Source organism: Typopeltis vanoorti, chromosome 5 (genome assembly GCF_054136105.1).
Source record: "Typopeltis vanoorti isolate ZY-2024b chromosome 5, IOZ_Tvanoo_1.0, whole genome shotgun sequence".
NCBI lineage: Eukaryota > Metazoa > Arthropoda > Arachnida > Uropygi > Thelyphonidae > Typopeltis > Typopeltis vanoorti.
The window spans coordinates 37219789-37243283 of NC_143553.1; the positions used below are offsets into that span (position 1 = coordinate 37219789).

General features: G+C 35.6%; 1 protein-coding gene across 2 annotated transcripts in view; it reads left to right on the forward strand.

Annotated features, from left to right (window-relative positions):
- eIF3a (eukaryotic translation initiation factor 3 subunit a) overlaps positions 1-23495 on the forward strand; it is a 378310-nt gene that overhangs the window by 349046 nt on the left and 5769 nt on the right. For both annotated transcript variants that reach the window (XM_090393079.1, XM_090393080.1), the window contains 2 exons: positions 4716-4943; positions 17281-17862. In XM_090393079.1, coding sequence (XP_090249205.1) covers positions 4716-4943; positions 17281-17862 — 810 coding nt within the window. The remainder of the gene's footprint in view (positions 1-4715; positions 4944-17280; positions 17863-23495) is intronic.

A 23495-nucleotide genomic window follows, 5' to 3' on the forward strand; every position in this document is an offset into this window, starting at 1 on the left:
CATTCAACTAATGCTGGGGTTCTACAAGGTCCTGTTCTCTCACCAACCCTCCTCCTTTTATAAATCAAACACCTACTTTACTTGATCTTCTCTACCCCCCCCCACACACACACACACATATATTGGGGGGGGGGGCTATCCTCTCCTCAAAGTTCCAAGCTGGTAAGACAGAAAACGTGATATAAAAAACGTTTAAAATTTCAGCTTACCTTTTTATATATATAGAGTAGATATATATAGTTTTGCAGATGACAGCACATTGCATTTCTCCCTTTCATTTGATAAACCTTATTCTACACCAATCACCTTATCATGCAGAACATCAATCACCTGTGCCCTGAAAATATGGTCTGAGAGTTTAGTTCAGGGATCAGAAAAGTGGTTGGCATCGACTGGTTGGGGGGTGTCAATGTGGCTATCCTATCGATAAATGTCTAGGGATTAAAAGGGATCAAAAAAACACTTAAAATGATTTTTAGTAACACCTAGTAAACATGCAATATCGACTGGCTGATCGGCTCAGCCAACGGGGGAGAAGTGGCCGCTCTCTCCAATGAAGACATCTAGAACAGAGACAATCAGGGCTAGTGTGCATTTATTGCCCATAGCTATCACAGTAGTGTTCAGTAATCTGATAACTTTGAATTTACTGTGTAATTTTTTTTAAAGTTATAGTGTCCATAATGGCTGCTGCTGATAAGTAAGAAGTGCTGACAGTATTCACAAGAGTATTTAAAATTTGGATTTATATGATCATTTACCAATGAAACAGTGCCTATTATGTGAAAAGACTTTCAGTAATGATGCCATGAAGCCTGCAAAGATGAAAGATCATCTTGAAAGGGTTTACTCTGATAAGAAAAACAAAGATTTTTTTTTAAGGCACTGAAGGAAAAGATCATAAAACGGCCAAATTTGAAGACATTTTTAAAAGAATCTGCCGGTGGAGATTATGAAGGAGGACTGAAGGCATCATAGGCTTACAAGCTAAAATAGGCCTATTTAAATCTTCATTGGCATGTAAAGATCACAGCTATTTTTCAAACTTATGGAAACTGGAAGATGGCGAAGAGGGGAAAATTTCACACTGTGACCTAGAGATATACATAAATCATCTAGAAAAATTAAAGGAAGACTTCTTCCTTTAAATGAAGTATGCTTCGAGGACTTGGAGAAAATGCACGTACCTGACTGGATTGTTACACTATTTGATTTGGAAATGCAGACGTTGAGTTTGACTTTGGTTGCTGGTTGATACGTGTGTGGATCTCGAAGCCAAATTGTTGTTTAAAAACCAACGATTTGGCCTCAGTGATTATTGGAGCCTCAGTGAGTGCAGTAGTTGAACTCTTTTTATTTGCATTCCCAACTTCATACATGGTTCAAGTAGGTTTTAGCCATGCAAATTCACTTTTAACGAAGGAGAGGAACTGAATGAATCTGGAAGAGCATGGTGACTTGAGGCTAAAACTCATCAATATCCAGCCAAATATTGATGCAATAGCTAATATTCATGAAACACATCCTTCTCATTAACCATTCCAAATAAATCAATAAAATGTAATTAAATTTTGAATGTTCTTTTATAAATTTCTTTAAGTATTTTCTTTAAATTTCTTTAAAGATTTCTTATTGAGAAGCAGTAATGAAGTAAAAGGGTGAAGGAATTATCATTTTTAAATTCAGAAATTTATTATTGATAACATTTATTCATTTATTTTACACAATGGGAGTCGACGAGGGATCAAGGATTTCATGCAGGGATTAATGGTCTAAAACGTTTGCTGACCCATGGTTTAGTTGGAAATGTTTTATCAGAGACAAGACCACAGATTTGAGAATTTTGAGAAAAATTAGTCATCAGACAATGTCAATGGAAAAATTTTATTAAAAATAAATATATTATGCAAAATCTTGGCATTGTTAATATTTAAGAATCTGAGTGAGCCGAACTAATTTAATATGATATAACAGAATGTCAGAGGGAGAGAAAAAGTTAGCAAAACATATTTAAAAAAAAAAAAAAAAAAAAAGAATGGAACGAAAAATCTAGGATTATTGGAAACCTTAAAATATTGGATTATTCTGGGAGAAAATTGTTCACAGATGCTAGGCTTTTGCTATTAATTGTTGCAGATATATGCACATGTAATGTACATTCTTTAGTAGATTAAACATTATAAATGGGGTTATATCTGATTATGCTGAGGATTAAATTCATTCAACTGTCAGTGAATGAATTTAACCCTCAGCATATGTATACAGTTCACATGTGTTATCAGGATTTTATAAAAGCGATATTGTCAGCATCCTTACTGGTTTTACTTTATGGTTACTCCTTACCATAAATCATCATGATGTCTTGATTCATTCCTCCATTGACTCCTGATCTTTACACATACCAAACCAGCTTTTTATTTAAATAATTTTTATAGCTGTGTTATCTTCCCAAGAGAGAGAGAGAGAGAGAGTGTGAGTGAAACACACACACACACACACACACACACACACACACACTGCTTAGAGAACAGTCAATAGACACCAAAATGTGAGGAGCAAACAGCCCCTGCACTCACCTCAATGAGATGTAGGACCTCCTTTCACAGCAGCGATCCTACTGGTCATACTTTCCACAAACATATGATGGTGTTCACTGGGAATTTTGGACCATTTTTCCTGTAGGCATGTAATGAGGTCCTGGACTGTTGTGGAGTAGACATCCCTTTAACCTCACCTGACACCCCAGTTTATCCCACACATGTTCAGTAGGGTTGAGATCAGGGCACTATGGAGGCCAGTCAAGTTTGGTGACATTCACTTCCATAAAAACACAGCAACAGCTATATGACACGGTGCATTCTCTTGCTGAAAGAGACAGAAGTCAGTTCCATAGAAATGCCACAAAGTTGGAAGTATTGCATTGTTCAGATAACTCTCAGAGTTCAATGTTTGTGGCACCACAAACAGAGATCTGAGGTCAAACCAGGAAAAACAGGACCATACCGTCACATCACACTGTGACCTCCAGATTTCATAGTTGGGATTATGCACTAGGCATCCACCACATCTGTCCATATGCTCGGTAGAGGGTGTAGCATGATTCTCACTCCATATCACAGCTTTTCAAACTTGCATGTCCCACTGTGCATTCTCTTTCTCTTTGCACCACTGAAGATGCTGATGTTTGTTTAGGTAATGTGAAGCTTGTAGTCTTACCATGGAAACCATGTTGTGAGCCTTGGTTCAGAATGTTTTTGTGGAGATTTGTGTTCCTGTGGATGCCCAGAACTCTGCATTTACATGCTAGCAGACAAATGGGAGTTTTTACATGCTATCCTTCGTAGCATCCTTGCCTTCCTCATGTGGGTGTCCATTGACTTCTTTCCAAGCAGTGTGGGTGGGTGGCAAATATTCAGGGTGTACTAGGTGTCCGGTGCTCATCGACCTTATAGCAATATCACCAATATTATATGTTTGCATTTATTCCCATTAAAGACATTCCTAATTGTTTCCAGACTTAGCATGATTCTTAAAAGTAAACAATATACTAATGCTTCATGATGAGGCTTTTTGATCTGTAAACATTGCATCACATTTGCGGTAATAGCCCAGGTGTGTGCATTCAAAATACATGCACCTTTGAGAAGATTTTCAGATGACACAGTGGGTCAAATTCTTAGTGTTCTAGTAGTATTAAACAACTCACAAGCTAAGGCAAAGTGAGCTTGGAGACAATAGCACCTAGATGCTGTGATTGGTTATTGTGTCAACCAATCCAGTTGAACTTTGTCATTTTCATGAGTTGCTGTTTTTTCTTTCTGAGTTACGTCTGTTTTGTGTGTGTGAACTGACATGGTAGGCAAGTTTTAGACAATATAGACAAGTTTTTAATGTATAATTTTTTATATAACTTTTTTGCACTTATTTACTGTATCCTATTTACAATAGGATATCGTATTGTAGTCAAAGGAGGTAAGCCTCATCCTCCTCTTCCAAATTTTACACCTTTGAGTAATTCAAATATACCATTCTCCTTCATTATTATTTTCTAATATACAGCATCTTAAAACAAACATATTGTCCCCCACTCTGTGCACGTTTGGTTCCAATTAATTCATAAAGTACTCAAAGGTATTTATACACTCTTAAAACTTTGACACCCTGCTAAAAAATGCAATCATACAGTCAAACTGATGGGAATTTTGTAGCATGGGTTGCTTAACCCACGACAGCACACCCAACCAAAATGGACACGTGATGATATATGTGGATGTATGAAATTGGTGATTATTAACTAATGAGAATTGTAGAATTTTCTCTTAATTATTGTTTCAGAGGATTTCAAATTAAAGCAATGTGCCTAGCTAAACTGACCATACTGGTATTGTTATTAGCATTGTTAATTATTAATGCCTTTAATTATTAACATTTAATATTATGATTTTCAAAAGATTAACTAGAGAGTAAGTAATTAGCATTGCTGAAAATGTCAGTATTATACATAAATTAAAAAAAAATAATAAGGAAAATAAAAGGATGAAACTAAAGAAATTTTAACTATAACTCTTTCTTTATTTCATTAAATATATTTTAATTATTTTCCATCTGATAGAAATGCAAAATATATAAATACAGTACTCTGTAAAATAATAAATTTCAGATCTTGAGTTTTACTTCATTTCATATAATGTATTTTTGCAATACTTATTTTTTAGCTGGTTGGCGTGAACGTGAATTAGCAAAAAAAGAAAGCTGGAGACCAAGAGATCAAGATCGAGATAACAGACGTGATGATGAACAGGAATGGAGAAGAAAAGATGATGAGACCCCTCGCAGAATGGAAGAACCCTCATTGAGAGAACGAGGAACTCCTTCTGAAGATTGGAGAAGGCGTGACTTACGAGATGACAGGGATCGTGAAGAGTCTTGGAGAAGAGATGATGGTGAGATTATCACTTCAGTGAAATCATTCTGAATTTATCTCAGCTTGCTTTTCTTCCTTAAGATTTACTAATGAGGCTGATAATAACAGATCAATATTTTGGGCATGGTCTGACAGTTTTATCTCATCAGTCCTATCATCTCTTAAACTGCTTGATGACGTTCATGAAATGAAATAGTGGAAATCCTTTCTAAAATATAACTCTGAAATTCAACTTCCACCCAGTTGTATAGTCTACCACTTTGCATAGTGTGATCTCCAACCTACTATACCTTGTGGACTCGAATTCCACACTGGCATAGATGTTTATGAAAGTAATTTAGTGGTAGTATAATGACTTTCAACATTAAACTAGCAGGACAACTCACTGGACTTTTTTATAGCCTAGTATGCTATTATATCTTGCATGTTAGAGGCCTAGAATGACAGGAAAAAGTACATATTTAGACTTTGGATCAGAATTTTTGAATTATCTGATAATCTTTAGCCTGCCATCCACATTACTAGTGTGATGAATTTGTCTTTTATGGATTGGATTTTCATATGAATATTCATATACTGCCTTTGAATCAAACAGTTTTATGCACATGCTTTGCACCCAGACACATCAGAAATAACCAGTAATAATATATTCTGAAATGTCCTGATCATTTCACTCTTTGCTGCCTAGATTTCCCACATATTGTACAGATAAATATAAGATTCATTTTCCTTCTGACTGTCATATGAGGGTTTTGTTTGACTAAGAATAGGTATTTAAGTAGACATAGTTACGAAAAAATTAGAGATGGAAGACTTGGATAAATATTTAATAGATGTAAAATTTTCACCTTAATATTGAAGTCGTTTTCATTCATCATCATCATCCGCTTGGGTAACAGGTTGAGTCCAGTAAGAAGAAAGGTTCTCTTATCACGATCTTTGGCCATCTCGGTCATGACTCTATAGCTGGGCAGATGGGAATGTTCTTTCAGCAACTTTATCCAAGTACTCCTTGGTTTGCCTCTAGGTCTTTTACCTCCTATATATCCATTCAGAGCTAAATATGGCAATCTATGAGGGGACCATTCTCTGAATGTGACTAAACCATCTCAACTGATGCTTAATGATTGTATCTATTATATCATCTGGGAAGTTTAAATCTATTCTGACTTTATCATTGGTCTTGTACTGCATCCAGTGGGTGTTATTAATTTTTCTGAGGCATTTCATTTTAAATGCTTGAAGTTTCTTGATTGGTTGTTGAGTTAATCTACAGGCTTCTGAAGCATTGGTAGCCGAGGGGATGATAATTGTTTTATATCATTTTAGTTTGACTTGTTGGGATTTTTTTATTTTTCCATATTTTATTTAGTTTATTCATATTGGTCCAACCAATGTTTAGCCTGTGTTTTACGGTTTCCATGTTGTTGAGGTTACTGGAAATGAGACTGCCAAGATAAACATATTTATTAAATTGTTCCAATGGATGATTTTCAACATTTATAGAAATATTTTCTTCTTCTCTACCTATCTTCATTATATTTGCTTTATGAAGATTTATTTTCATACCATAGGTTTTACAGGATTCATTTAAGATATTAATGTTTTTTCCTAACTGTAGTTTAGAATCTGCTAGGATAATGATATCAACAGTGTATTTGATGTGATTAATGTTGGTGCCATTGATTTTTACACCTGGTTCATCAGCTATGGTTTTACAGACTTCTAGTAAAATGATAAAGAGTTGAGGTGAAATGTGTACTTTCTTAACTTTGAAATCCTTGGTTTTAATATTCTTCGTTTTAACAAAAGCTTTAGTGTGTCCATAATAATTTGTAAGAAATGTTAAAATATCTGAATCCATTCTTACATTCTTTAAAATGGTGATCAATTTGTTTCTATTAACTGAATCAAAGGCTTGTTTGAAATCTATAAAACAACAGTATATGGGTAGGTTGTATTCCCAATATTTTTCTGCTATATTATTAATGGTGAAATGTGGTCTCCAGTGGATCTATGTGGCCTGAATCCTGCTTGATTTTCTTCTATAATTTTTTCTGTAAGTGTGTTCTCTTTTGAATAATTCGGATGAATAGTTTATAGCTATGACTTAAGAGTGTAATGGGTCTGTAATTTTCACATATATCGTTTTGACTCCTTTTTTTATGAATTGGTATAATAATTCCTGTTTTCCAGTCAGTTGGGATTACTCCAGTATAAAGAATTTGGTTAAATAATATCATTAAGAATAATGGCTTCCTTGCCACCATATTTCCATAGTTCTATAGATATTTCGTCTGTGCCCATAGCTTTCGAGAGTTTCATTTGGTTCATTGTATTTATAATTTCTGCTGCAGTTATGGGTGGTGCCTTTTCATATATCATCTCTTCTGTTATACTTTCCTCCTCATGTTATTTCTGAAATTATGTTTGATAGTAGTCTTTCCAGATTATTTTAATATTTTGTATTGATCCAGTTTCTAGATTGTTTTTATCTTTAATTGTTAGTGGCTTATTTTTATATATCTTAGTTAATTCTTTTATAATTTTGTCATTTCTTTTATTAGCTTCTTCACACAGTTTTGCTTTTTCCTCCAACCAATCATTTTTGGCAGATATGCACATTTTATCAATTTTGTTTTTAAGGTTCTTATAATAATGTTGTTTATTTTCTTCTGTATTTTTTATATTTAATATATGCTTTGCTGCTTTTTTTCTTCTAAAGTATTTAAAATTTCAGGAGTTATCCATTCATGATTTGGTCTTGCTGTTGTTCCAAGTATGTTTCGTGCAGTATTTATAATAATTTTTTTACCTTGATTCCATGTATTTTCTATATTATCGTAGGTTAATCGTCTGATCTCATTTCATATTAGTGTTTGTTAGTTGTCTTGCATAAATTTCTCTTTCAGTTTTGACATGTCCATTTTGTTGATAAAAACTCGTGACTTGCAATATTTAAATTTTAGTTTGATTTTTGCCACAAGCAATTCATGGTCAGTGTCGAAATCTGGAGTTTTTAAAGTTCTAACATTTTGAACTGATGATTTCCAGTTGCATTTGATTAAAATGTAAACAATACAGTTCTTTGTTGTACCATCTGGTGAGGTCCATGTGTATTTGTAGGATGATCTATGGAAAAAAAGAGTATTGCAGATAAATAGATTATTTGCTTTACAAAATTGTAGTATTCTTTCTCTTTCATTTCTATTGTCAACTTCAAACCTTCCTATCACATCCCCCATACCTGGGATGAACTGCCCAATCTTGGCATTAAAATCTCCCATCAGGATTAATATATCTTTCTTATTAGTCTTGTCTATTAAATCTTGTAACTTATCATAAAGAATGTCGATTTCTTCATCTTTATGTGATTGGTCGGGGGCGTAGATTTGAATAATCGTAAAGTGAACATTTTTCTCTTTGCCTTTTAGTCTGATAGCAATCATTCTTGGGCCATGTGGTTCTGTGGCCATGACTGCATTTTGTAAACTGTTATTCACTAGGATGGCAACGCCTCTATGTATATTGTCCTTTCTGCCCGAGTAGAATAGTTTTCCTGAATTCAGATTTATAACTCCTTCTGTCCAGTGGGTTTCAGCCAGGCCCACAATCCCATTTAATCCTAGCAAGTTCTTTTTCCATCAGGTTTGTTTTCCCAAGTTTTAGCAGTGTTCTTAGTTAGGAGATGAGAAATGCTATTGGCTGACCACATAACATACTTCTCGACTGCTCCCTGTGATCTAGTAACAGTTGCGTTGGCTTTCTCGGACACAGTGGAGATTCATGGGGTTTAATGGCAAAATAATGCTGCCGGCTTGCCATTCCTCTGCATCCTTTGGTCCACGGCTCCTTATTCTTTATTCGGAGCAACCCGTTGGGGTTTCCCTCATCTGCCACCCAAGTGACGCGCCTGGTAGGAGTCTGTTCTCCCCCATTTTCATTACAGTTGCATAATAATAAGTATTTTAAAAACACCATCAAAGATCATTTAATACAACAAATGGTCAATAAAATCTTGAATTAAAAAATTATGTATGTTTCTATTAATGTTCCTGTATATAAATATTATGAATTATCAGAGGAGTGTTATATTCCAGAGGGCGAGGTAACTAAAGGCCATCACATCTGTTCAGATTTGCACAATGTAAAGAGGTCTCCCAACTTTCCATGTGGAATTTACTCATGTGCAGGAATATGGTTTTCTTTTGGAAAACAGATGGCGTGTTCAGCCAAGCCAGATTGCTCAAGTTCATAGTACTGAATATAAGATTCATGTTATTCATGATAGACTGCAGCCACTATTCAATATTCATTCAGTATCTATCATTTTTTGCTTTGAACTCATACACCAATGTCCAATCAAAAAAATTCTCATAAGGTGTATTCCATAGACCTGTCACCATCTTGGTCATTCAGATGAACAGACCTGTGCAAAGTAGTCAAAATGAGTCTTACCAAGTCTTATAAAGCATATAACAGCCTATTTACTCTGCTCATCAGGATGTTTATCAGTAACCAAGGTAATCTGATGAGCTGTTTTAGCCACTTTTGCAATATGTCTATAAATTTCAACTCTCTATCCACTAATTTCCCAAAAATCTCTGGCTTCAACAATTTCTGAAGGACAGTTCCATTAATGTGGTACACAGCTGGTAATGTTTGAATTCCAAAATGCTTAAACTTACACTTTGCCATGTGTATAAACTCAGATTTGTTCTTCTTTGCTCATGCTGCCAATCTGTTTAAAATTTTATTGTCATCATTATCTTTATTGACTATTGTTCTACCCAGCTTTGCATGATTAACAAAAAAAAAAAAAAAAAAAAAAAACCTGCCATCAATGTACAAATAAAATAGTAGTGGCCTAAGTGCAGAACCCTGCAGCCTACCTCTAGTCACAGGCCTTCTACTGGGCTCGAATTTTGAATAACCTGCTATCTGGTTTCTCTCCATCAACCAACCACATTCTTATCCACATCATCAGTCTTATGTTCACTATCATTTGCTGCAATTTATAAGAATTTCATGCTGTGTTTTCTGTCAAAAACTTTTGAATGGTCCAGCATAAGACTGCATAATACCTATTACCTTTATGCATCTCAGCTGTCACTGTATTATAAAGGGTGAGTAAGTTACTGAGGCATGACTTATATTTCACAAAACCATGTTGACTTCCATATGGTATCTCATTCCAATCTACCTATTCCAGGATGTTTCCCTTAGCTAACCTCTGATCCTTTACCCACCTCCTGAGATGTTGATCGATCGGTAATTTTCCACTTCAGTATTAGAGCCTTGTTTATGAAGTGACTCTGTTTTCTCCATTTTCCATGTGCTTTGGACCAGCCCAGAGCTGACACTTAAATTGAACAATGTTCAAAGGCACTGTTAATTCTTGCAACCTTTTCTCTCTTGCAACTGAAATATCTCCACCTCAATGATATACTTTGATGTTGTCTGAATCTGTTACCTCCATACCATCGACATTCTTCAAATTTACATACATACATCCATCTTCAAGGCCCACCTTTCCTAATTGGGTTGTGGGGGCAACAGCTGCAAGAGGAACTAATGGTCACGATCCTCTGCTACCAAGCTCAAGTGTTCTGGTGGGATTCCCAAACGTGTCCACCCAAGGTTTTGGATATAACCTATTCAGCGAGTCCTCCTGTCCTCTGGCTTGGCGAAGAGGGCATGCTGAGGGAGCCTCTCTTGTGGCATGCTGATCAGGTGCCCGTACCAACATAACTGTGATCTTTCAACACAGAGAAGCAGCGGTTGAGTATTGAGGGTTTACCGAATTGCAGAGCTTCTGACTCTGTAGAGTCTTGTCAGCCCCGCAACCCCTTGAAGGTACCTCATTTCAGCCGCTTGGATTCGTGTCCGCATTCCTTCCGTCATTACCCAACTCTCATCACCATAGCTGAGGATGGGGACATGTATTGAAGACAGCCAGCTTTGCCTTCTGGCTTAAATCCTACTTCAATACTACCAAACGGCCAAGCTCCCGCAATATTGAGCTTGCTAAGCCAATTCGAGTATCTAGCTCTACGTCCCATTTTCCATCATTCGCGAATATGGGCCCAAGGTATTTAAACTTCTCCACCTGCCTCATTGGGACTCCACTTACATTTAGAGTGCACTGGGATGGTTGTCTTGAGACCATAAATGTTTCAGTTTTGGCCACACTGATCTTCGTTCCAGCGTCTGCACAAACAGCTAGAAACCTATCCCAGGTTCACTGGAGGTCATCTGTGGAAGAGCTAAGCAGAACTTGGTCATCTGCAAAAAGCAGACGTCCAGTGCTACATCTTCCAATTCTGACACACTCACTGCCTCGGCTGTGCCTATCAATCCAGTCCATAAATATTATGAAAAGGAGGGGTGACAGAACACACCCTTGGTGGAGGCCAACGGAGACTGTGAAAGGTTCAGTAGAATATACAGAATGAAAAAAAAAAAAAACTATTATGAACTCCCACTTTATGAAAAACCAAACAGAAGTGAATGTGGTGCAACTCCAATGGAGAGGCAAGTGAAATCAGGTACATCTGAACTAACAAAAATTCTATTATCCAAGACTGCACTGTCCTTAACAAATTGAGCCCAGGCAGTGATCATCAAAATGGTGAGATGTAAAATGTCCTTGAACACACACTCCAAAAGATGGAAATTGATAATGAATTTGAGTAAAATCAATAAAACAGACCTTCAGAACAACTGTAATGCATTTCATCTGGAACTCGAAAAACATTTCTGACTAATAAAAAAAATTTAAATTATACATATTTGGTCGTTTTATAATAGAAATACAATTTTATTAATACAGACCAGTTTACAATAAAACATTTATTAAAACCTACCAGTTTCGCCAGCAAACTGTCTGGCTTTTTCAAGGCATTTACTGAGATATGAAAGCTAGTAAATGCAAATTAAAAGGAACATAAAAAACGTTGTAAACCAACTAGTAGCTATGGTTACACGTTTCATGTGACAGAGAGGACTTATTGTTCTTATTCATTATCACGCATGCATGTTTGTTGTAGACGTGTAATGTGATTACTGGCTAGCTATAGTTCAGATTGATTGATAGAGAGGGGATCAAGTTTTTCCACAAACTGTTTAGAATTACACCCTGATTTCTGTTGAGGTTTCCGCCGATTATTGACACTATTGTGGCTTCCTTATATACACGATGCCTGTAGTCGTCATCTAGATATGGCATGGAGCTGTTTTGCCAATCTATCATGTGGTTAGACTTACAGAAATGATGTGCTAAGCCAGAAGAGATGCTTCTGTTGTGGTTTACATCACCAACATGTTCTTTTTGTCTAATTTCTAAACTTCGTGAAGTTTGTCCGATGTAGGCAAGACCACAGGAGCAGGGAATGTAATATACTCCTGGATATTTGTAGAACGGAACTTTATCTTTTGGGGATCCTAAAACTTGTCTGATGTTGTGAGCTCTTAGTATTGTTGCTATTTGATAAGAAATTGACTTGATGAAAGGTATTACTACAGTAGAAATGTGCTGACAGTGGGATTCTTCTTATCTGGGGTTGTCATTGTATAGATATTTTTTGATGATGTTTTGATGGTATCCGTTTTGTGATAATGTGTTGGCTATTAGTGAGAGTTCATTCTGTGTATCCTCTTCTGATATAAACTTTTGGCTCTATGTTTCAACATGTGGCTAATACTCAGTTTGTGTGTCTTGTGATGGTTTGTAGTATAATGAAGATATCTTCCAGTATCTGTGGGCTTTCTGTAAATGGATAATTTGACACTGTTAGGTTGTTTTTTTATCAAGATATCTAAAAAATGCAGTTGGTTGTTGTTTTCTACTTCCAGAGTGAATTTTATCTTGCTATGTATCGAGTTGATTTTATCCACAAACGATTTTAGGTTGTCTAAGCTGTCTTGCCATACGATAAATATATCATCCACATATCTCCACCATGTAGATGGTCTCGGAGAGATTGCAGAGAGCATTTCTTTTTCAAGTTTTTCCATGAAAAGTTCTGCACAAGATGGTGATAGTGGGCTTCCCATTGCTAGGCCTTCTAATTGTTGGTATATGGTGTTGTTAACCTTGAAGAAATTAGATTGAAGGCAGTGTCTAAACATCTGTGTGATGTCTAGAGGAAGAGGTCTTGGATGATGTTTATTACCTTTTCTACTGGAACATTGGTGAAAAGGGAAACAACATCGAGACTGGCTAGCATGTCTGTTGGTGCAATCTTAATGGCTTGGAGTTTATTTACAAGATGTTGACTATTCTTGATATATAGGATTCTGTTGATCTTATTTTATTATTTAATAAGTTTGCAAGATGCTTTGCCAAAAGGTAGGTTGGTGATGATCTTCCATCAACTATTGGATGAAGAGGTATATCCTGTTTATGTATTTTAGGTGTCCCATATAGTCTTGGAGTGATAGGATGTGAGGATTTTTGTGTTCTCTTCACTTCTTCTGGCCAATTGTTACAATTTCTGATTAGTTGGTTTGTTTCATTATGATTTTTTATTGTGGGGTCTCTGTCTAGGATTTTATAAGTGGAGTTGTCTGATAGTAATACGTTTAACTTATCATAATAATCTTTAGAGTTGAGGATAACTGTAGAATTTCCTTTATCAGCTTTTGTAATAATGATATCTTTATTTTTCTTCAAGTTAAGAATTGTCTTTCTATCATAAGGAGACGTGTTGAGAACAGGTTGTTTGGCTTTGGCTAGGATTATTGTACTTTTGAATCTAATAGTGTCGGCCACGTTTTTTGGTAGTGGATATAGGCCTTTTTCAATTCCACACATAAAATCCATTTTAGGAATGTGTTTGGGCGTGATCGCGAAATTAAAACCTTTTTTTGAGAATATCAGTTTTTTTGTGAGGCTATGATTTGACAAATTGAAAATCACTTTGTCATCCGGGAGGTTGTTTTGTGTCCGATATTTTTTCTTGTAATGTTCATTGAATTTCCTAATTTGTTTGTTTTTATAAAGTTTGAAAGTTTTTTCGTAACTGCGTTGTATCATTTGATCTAACAGAATCCTATATCAAGAATAGTCAACGTTTTGTAAATAAACTCCAAGCCATTAAGATTGCACAAACAGACATGCTAGCCAGTCTAGATGTTGTTTCCCTTTTCACCGATCTTCCAGTAGAAGAGGTAATAAACATCATCCAAGACCTCTTTCCTCCAGACATTTTATAAGCAGCAACTGATGAAGAGACTGGCAAACGATTGTTGCCATTGCTTGGTCCCTAACAGGATATATTATTGTCTGAAGTAGTGTCAGTTCTATGGCTGTTTTTTTTTATAGTTTACAGGACGAAAAACCAGGTTGCCCGTGCCAGAGATTGACCAACTCGACGATTAGACTTGAAACCTCTCTTTGGTCGGCCTTTTGCAGAGGATTCAAACACTACGTTCACTTTTACTTTCACCCTACTATTAACCACCACTACTGAGATGCTGAGTGTCTTATCTCACTCTCTTCACATGCTTGGCATTTGCTCACAAAACATCGACAAACACATTCTCCAGTTTCATTCTACTTCCATAAATCTCTTGTTCTGTGAAGGCCATACATTTTGCACATGCTGCAGCAAACGTAATCATGAACATTAAAATCTCCTGCCATTGTTCTGCGCATTGGCACCATAACACATGATACAGTGTACCAGAGAACAAATATTAGATCTTTAAAAATCTGAAAATTAAGCACATCACCCTTACAACTAATCAAACAAATCCTCATAATGATGCAAAAAATGACAATTGTTGTTTAAATACTTCCAAAAAGAACTTACCTTTCAGCACTGAAATTCACTACTTGCACTATCATTTGCCTTCTCACGGCAATCAATCAATATATATTGATAACAACAGCCATTTTGCTGTTGTTTAGTACTGGCGCTCATGAGAGACTGCAAGCACGCACTCACCAAACAATGCCACGATTGAAAGAACAACTTAAATGTAACCACACATGGTCATCAACTTATGACCGCTTTGTTCTGGCTGACAGTTCGTAAGTCGATCTGGTCGTATGTCGGCCATATATTTATTAACAGTATTCTTTAACCTTTCTAATCTTTTTATCATCTTTATAATTTATTTTTATAATCTTTGAAATTTATAATTATGTATATTGTACATAATGTGAAAAATAATACTGTACTGTAAAAACAATAATACTATCTAATATTAATGTAAAAATTAATACAAATGAAATTTACAAAATCAATTTTTAATATTTGCTTGTGCTGGGTTGAGGTAGGAGATGTTCTCTGAATGAGGAATATGCTGAGTTTTGTTTGAACAGTTTGTTTCTTTTTTTCTTCATATATCTTCATAACAATGCACAGCATCTTGAATGATACGTTCAACCTTTGTGAATCGTTCAACATTAGGGTCCATTGCTTCAAAACTGGCGAGAGCTTTATTCAGTTGTGAAAAAGAATCTGATAAACTCTTTGCAGTGAATTTCTTTTCTGGCTCCTCTTCTTTCTCTTCTGACACTCTCTGTGCTTCCAATTCAATCATCTCTTCATCTGAAAGTTCTTTTATTTCACAATCTAGCAACTCCTCTACATCTTCTATTTCACATTCTAATTTAAGATTTTTTGCAACTTTAACTATTTTTTCTGTAATCAATTCCAGTTCCTCTCCTTTTTCAAATCCTTTAAATGTATTCGCATAATATTTTAGACACTTTTTCCAAATTCCCGACATACAATTCTTTGTTACACATTCTCATGCGGTCAAAATATTCTTGATACACTGAAGAATGCTGTACTGCTTCCAAAAGTCTCACAAAGATAAATCAGCATCTATCGCTTCGATGGCTTTTGCGAATGTCATTCTGAGGGAGGTAGTGAGCCTTGAATGCTGAAATAGTACCCTGATCCATGGGTTGAATGAGAGTAGTTGTGTTAGGTGGCATAAAAACCACTCTAACATCATGTTGAAGGTTGTCCAGATGAGGAGGGTGGCAAGGGGCATTGTCCATAATCAATAAAATCTCGAAAGGGTTACCTCTCTCTCCGCACAATATTCACGAGCCTGGGGAATAAAGCAGTTCATGAACCAGTCTTCGAACAGTGCTCGAGTCATCCAAGCTTTAGGGTTTGAACAGTAGTAAACGGGCAATATGTGCTTGTTGATGTGCTTAAATGCACGAGGGTTTTCTGAACGATAAACTAGAAAAGGCTTCAGCTTAAAACCCGCGGCATTCCCACCAAGCAACAAAGTCAACCGATCCTTAAAAGCTTTGAATCCTGGCATCCTTTTTGCTTCCTGGAATTAGGAATGCATTTCCATTGCAAGCCGGTTTCATCTACGTTAAATATTTGTTCCAGTAGATAACCTTCTTCTTTGATTAAGGAGTCGAAACTATCGACGAATTTTTGGACTTCATCTTCATCTGCACTTCCTGCTTCTCCTGTGACATGTGCATTATGCAAAGGAAATCTTTTTTTAAAACACTTAAACCATCCAGTACTAGCCTGAAAATCTTCTGTGCATGAGTCGAATGCAGAAACTATGAAACTTTCGTATAAAATCTGTTTCATAGTTTTTCATGGCTCTCATAGTTACTGCATTTGGCTTTGAAATAATGCTGGATTTAATATCCACTTGATTTATAAAATTTTGCATCGCCGAAATGAAGCCTTTTGTCTCTTTATTTTAGTAAATAATTTACGCACTGACCAGGAGTTTGTTAGTACTGAATGAGAGTTTTTACTCTTTTAATGTTTCTGCCTGGTCTCTGAGGAGAACCAACCAATTCAAAATAGCTGTCAGGCCAGTGAAACCTTATCAAAATGGATCAATACGAATATATGGATGCTTGGGAAAGCGATCGTGTCTGATATAAGGTCCGTGCTAGGCAAATTGCAAATGCCAGTGAGTGTATTCCCATAACCTTTGTCGTCAAATTTCATATGAAACTTTCATTGTTTCAAAGCATTTGGCTTTGAAATAATGCTGGATTTAATATCCACTTGATTTATATAATTTTGTATTGCTGAAATGAAGTCTTTTGGCTCTTTATTTTAGTAAATTCCTTAAAATCATTTTGTAACATGTTGGTACATGCAACTTTGTATAATTTTTTTTATCAAGACATTAAGTTAGTTTTGATAAAGAATAAATTGGTGAGATATGCAGTTATTTTGCCATGAGTTTTAGCATTTTAATATTCATTAATATAAAAATAAATTGTAAAAGTGTATTTAAAATATGATAAAAATTATTGATATCATTGAAAGGGTATTATTATTACTTTTTAAATAAATCTTCATGCTTTTTTTAAAAAAAATTAATGACTGCTGTTTTTATTTTAACAGATCGTGCTCCTCCATCTAGGAGGCCAGGTCAACTCTCATTTGCTGAACATGATTGTGACTGGAGAAGAAGGGGTGATGATAGAGAAAGAAATAAAGATTTTCGTGAAAAAGATGATGAGAGGGATTGGCGTATGGGAGCCTCAGACAGAGAGAGATTTTCTGAAAGAAATAAAGAAAGATTTCCTGAGCGAGAGAGAGAGAGAATAGAAAGATATAATGAAAGAGAGAGAGAGAGATTTTCTGAGAAAGACAGGATGGACAGAGACAAGTATGGTGAGAAAAAAGATAGAGAAAAGACAGCTGATGGAGAAAGATTTTCTGATAGAGATCGTGGGGAAAGAGAGAGATTTAATGACAGAGATCATGATAGATTTCAGGATAGAGAACGAGGAGGAGATAAAAGATTTTCTGACCGAGATAGAAGATTTCAAGATCGGGAAAAGAGTGGATTTGGAGGAAGAGACAGATTTGGGGACAGATCAATGCCGAATCGTCCACGTGATCGAGATTTTGACCGTGATCGACGGGATGATCGTAGTAGAGCTCCTGATGAAAGTGATTGGCGATCTGGTCCAAGAAAAGGTATGACTAAAATTGTTTAATATGAATTCAAATTTATTCATTAACTTTTTTGGGAAATGTAAAATCAGATGTGAGTGTGAATGTCTTTCGTTAAGTATGATCATTAGATTCCACTCTAGTCCACGCGGTTAGCCTAGCGGCTTTGCGCTTCGCAACCTGGGGAAGGAGTGTCCTAGGTTCGATTCCCGTCGGAGACATGAGGAGCTGAAGGATCTTCTCAGCCATAGCCAAGTTAGCCGGTCTTGGGCACGGGCAGTAGGGTTTTTTCCGCCAGTTTATCTGGTGTTTTTCATCTCGCAAGCAGGCAAACCGGCCCCGTGAACACACAGGGATACAGCCAAGAATACTTTGAGGCATAGGAGTGACCATTCTATCCTCGTATTTCGGTTACGAAATCCAAGCATGCTTGGAAGGTTGTGGGCCTTAAAGGCCTGTTAAAGCCATTGGGATGGGTTAGATTCCACTCTAGATACCAAATTGGAATTCCACAATGCTACGCATATGGGATTTTCCATAGAAAAGGGGGTTTAGTGTTTTCAAATAATTTCATATGATCTTTCATTTTATTATCAATTAGTAACCCATTCAGTACAAATGACCAGATAGCAGAATACTTCAAAATAGCAGTTTTCCATTTGCAGGGAAGATCTCAGGTTTGGCACCCTACAAAACAGGTAAATCAGACAACACAAAAATAATGATGTAAAATTTGCCTTGTAGTTTTAAGATGCTTCATCCAGAATTCCATAGAATCCCCCCACTCATAAGCTGCTAGTATACTTCCAGTGGTTGATGTTATGCTGTCATTGTTAGCTCTTAGTAGAACAACCATTATTATTTTATTCAGAACTCAGTTAACTGTTAGCCAACCCAGTTGGCCATATGGTTAGAGAATCCATTCAACAACCAACAGGCTGTGGGATTGAATCCCATGTAACACCTTTTTTTTTTTTTTTTTTTTACTTTATTTGGATATCTGGTACTAATAACATATAATAAACTGCACAGGAATCAGTAAGTTAGAAGAATTAAAATACATTTCATTTTTCTAGGGCGCTAGAAAGTTATCCAAATGAGTGGTTGCAATAAATACTTATAGTAAAAAAAAAAAAGAGTGATATGGTCATTTAAACAGAATGGCAGAAGAAAGATTAGCAAAAAAAATTTGCTTAATACTGAAATGGTAAGAAAATCAAGGTCTAGATGGACCGATTCAGTCAGATGTGCCTTAGAAGAACAAAATGTTAAAACAACAGTATTGGAGCACTAACAACTAATAGACCAATTTTTAGGAAAATTGTTTGTTAATAATAAGGCAAACACTAATCATGTGCTGTTATAGTAGCCTAAACCCCCTTAAGAGTACATATTAGGAAATTGATGATAATGGTTAACATCAAGCTAGATTACTTAAATAATTTTTCTTTGGATATATTTTGGATTTTGTAGTTACAAGATGTCAAAATGTCCATGGGTTTGACTTTCTCAATTTGTCCCTCTTATCCGTTGGTGAAAAAGACTGTAACTCATTAATATCGACTCCTAGATATTTAAAATAATCTATTTGCTGAAAGTTATAATTATCAACAACCAAGTTGGATGAATTTTAATGATTCCTTGAAATGCACATATTTTTAGTTATTTCCTGACAAAACCCATCATCTTACTTGCCTTAATCAGATGTAGTTTGTATTAACATATTGATGAGAGTCTACAAAAATGTAATGAGCATAACCCAGCAGGATGTGATTTTCATTCATTTATATTCTACTTTGATTCATGTAGATCTCTAATGGCTCTTTTCCATTAATATCGAGATTTTATTGAAAAACGTGATGGAATATTACTGTATGAATTCCTTGCAGACAGCATAGTTATTACATACTTCGGTCATATTTATATATATTTTTGTGGTATTCTAAAATGCATCGTTAAATCCTGTAGTGCATTGCATTGTATATTGTCTTATGCTTGTTTACAGTCTCTACAAACAATAGACGTACAGTTGACCTTTGAAGAACACTGGTTCAAACCAGTTTTAATTTATGGATCTGAGAGCTGGGTCAGAAGTAAAACACTTGACCAAAGACTAGAGACCACAGATATGCGAGTCCTGAGAAAGATTATAGGCATGAACAGATGGCATCAATGGCAATATCATATTAAAAACGAGGATATTAGGAAAGAACTTGACATTGTCAGCATCCAGGAATATGTTAGCAGAGCTAACCTCAGGTGGTATGGTCACTTAAACAGAATGGGCGTGGAAAGATTAGCAAAACAAGTGTTCTCTGCCAGGTTGGCAGGAAAATGACCCAGAGGAAGACCAAGATATAGGTGGATTGATATGGTACAAAGTGCCTTAGACGATAGAAATATAAGATCTGATAATGTTGGAGTCTTGACAAGTAACAGACTGATTTGGAGGAAAATTGTAGATAGGAAGTTAGTAATGATATAATTTTTTCATGTAGTACTGTCATATCCTGAACACCCCTTGAGGGTACATGGCAGAATTTGATGATGATGATGATAAAATTTTTATTTTATGCTAATTAGTGTATAGCTACCAAAAAGAAATCATATTGCTGCTGCTTCGTTATCAATGCATGAATCGTTATACCTGTAAATAAATATGAAAAATTTCTTTTATGCATTATCTTTTCATTTTTGATGTCTAGCATTACTAACACACATAACATCTACAATGTTTTGTATCATATAAGACAATATTGATGTAGATACTGACAAACATACGATTCATCTTGTAAACAGACACCATAAACTGTCAATAAATACAGTACAAGTACTCCAAATGTATTTTCACTACCTAAGGTAGAAGTGGAGGAATATTTTGATACTTTAGAGAAAGCATCTGACACAATGAAAAAGGAAAAGTTGGTCCTTGTTGGGGATCTAAATAGCATAGTAGGAAATGATTGTCAGACATACAAAAATATTTTGGGAAAATTTGGAAAAAAGAGCAAAGCTAATAATAATAGCCAATACCTCTTGGATTTCTGCTCAGGACATGGACCGGTTATTACTAACACCATGTTCAAACATAAAAATGTGCACAAATTCACATGGAGAGAAGAGACAAGGAATAAGAAAAGTCTCATTGACTATGTTATTGTTGATAGTGTTGTTTTCTCCTTGGTGCAGGACACCAGAGTGTACAGAGGATTTGAAATTGGAAGTGATCACTATTTAGTCTTGAGCAGGATAAAATTGAATTTCATATTGAAAAGAATAACATGTAAGAAAGTTTTAAAGCGAATAAAAGTTGAGCAGCTCTCAGATGTGAACTGTAGACTAAAATACAGAAATATTATTGAAAAGAAAATGAAAGAGTTTGAGAACAGGAATCAAACCTTGGAGATTCAGTGGCAAACTCTGAAGGAAACATTGATTGATTCTGCCAGAGAGGCATGTGGTGAGGTTGTCTGCAAGGATAGAAAAATCAGAACTCCATGGTGGACACAGGAAGTTAAAGAGGTAGTGAAGGAAAAGAAGAAAGCATATCAAAAAGTTGCTGGCAAATAAGGCAGCTTGTGCTCTTAGAGAATACAGAGACAAATGTAATAAAGTTACACAATGTGTAAAACTAGCTAAACAAAAGTCATGGAAAGACTTTGGTAAGAACATAGAAAATAAATATCAAGATGGCGGTAAGATATTCTGGAGGTTGTTGAAGAAGCTTAGAAATAGAGGAAAGAGTGCTGTAAAAGGAGATAGAGATGATAAAGTTGATATGAAAACGGGAGAAAAATATATCTTCGGAAAAGATACTTTGAAAAATTGCTAAATGAATCAAGCAGTGATAGCACAGTGGTAAAAAAAACATTCAACAGGCATACAGTCAGGAATATATATCCATACTTGAAGTAGAAAAAGCCATTAAAGGTTTGAAAAGTCGAAAGGCAGCAGAAGTAGATGATATTCGACCAGAAATGCTGAAGTATGGTGGTATAAAAGTCTTAACAGTGGCTGCACTGCATCGTTCAGAAAGCCTGGACAGAGGGACGAATTCCTGATGATTGGAGTAGAGTTCTCATAGAACCCATATATACAAAGGGAAATAAAACGGAATATGAGAATTACAGAAGTATTTCCCTACTGAGTGTTCCTGGCAAGATATATGAAAGTATACTTGGGAAACGGTTGAGAAGAATTGTGGAAGAAAAGCTTGGTGAAGAACAAGCTGGATTCTGGTCAAATAGAGGCTGTCAGGATCAGATCTTCACTTTACGACACATAGTTGAGAAAGCATAGGAATATAACAAAGATCTGTATTTATGTTTTGTCGATCTGGAAAAGGCATATGATAAGGTGCCAAGAGAGAAGCTATTCAATATACTACAGTTATATTGTGTCAATGGGACATTATATCAAGCAATAGTTAGTCTGTATTTGAGTTGTAACTCAGCAGTTAGAATTGAAGGAAGTACAGGAAGATGGTTTAATGTTTATCTGGTGTCACACAAGGATGTACATTATCCCCTCTGTTATTCATTATCTATATGGATCACATTATGAAGGAAAGTGGTATTAAACATGATATCAGAATTGGAGATGTTAATGTCAGTTCAAATTGAAATTGAATTGAATTGAATCATTGAAAATGTTAACTGTGCTGTGAACGGGGAACCTGTGGAACAAGTAAAACATTTCAGCTACTTAGGCACGATTTTTACTGAAGATGGTAAATTAAATATGGAAGTAGACAACAGAATCAACATAGCTGGTATAGTAGAAAGTCAATTGAATAAATTCATATGGAATGAGAGAAAAATTAGTCGGAACACTAAATTAGCTGTATACAAGACAGTGTTCAAACCAGTTTTAACTTATCGATCTGAGAGCTGGGTCAGAAGTAAAACACTCACCAAAGACTAGAGACCGCATATCATATTAAAAACGAGGATATTAGGAAAGAACTTGACATTGTCAGTATCCAGGAATGCATTAACAGAGCTAATCTCAGTTGGTATGGTCACTTATACAGAATGGGCGAGGAAAGATTAGCAAAACGAGTGTTCTCTGCCAGGTTGACAGGAAAACGACCCAAAGGAAATAGGTGAATTGATATGGTACCATGTGCCTTAGACGATAGAAATATAAGATCTGGTAATGATAATATTGGAGTCTTGACAAGTAACAGACTGATTTGGAGGAAAATTGTAGATAGGAAGTTAGTAATGATGTAAATTTTTCATGTAGTACTATCATATCCTGTATACCTCTCGAGGGTCAGGAGTTTGTTGATGATGATTTTGTTTAATAATGTTTTCTTTTTGCTTGCTTACTTTATTGTAAGAATATGGCACATATACATATATATGTGCCATATACATATATATGGAGAGCCATATACATATATATACATATACATAAGCCATATACATATATATATACATATACATTGTTTGGAGCCATGGACATGAATCCCTTATGGTTTTCCTCGAACATCTCAATAGCCGACATCAAAGTATTAAGTTTACTGCTGAGCTTGAAACGGATAATTCCTTGCCTTTTCTTGATGTCAAACTGACTCGCCCTTCTGCTGGTAAACTAAAAATATCGATATATAGAAAACCCACACATACCAACAGATATCTGCACAGTCGATC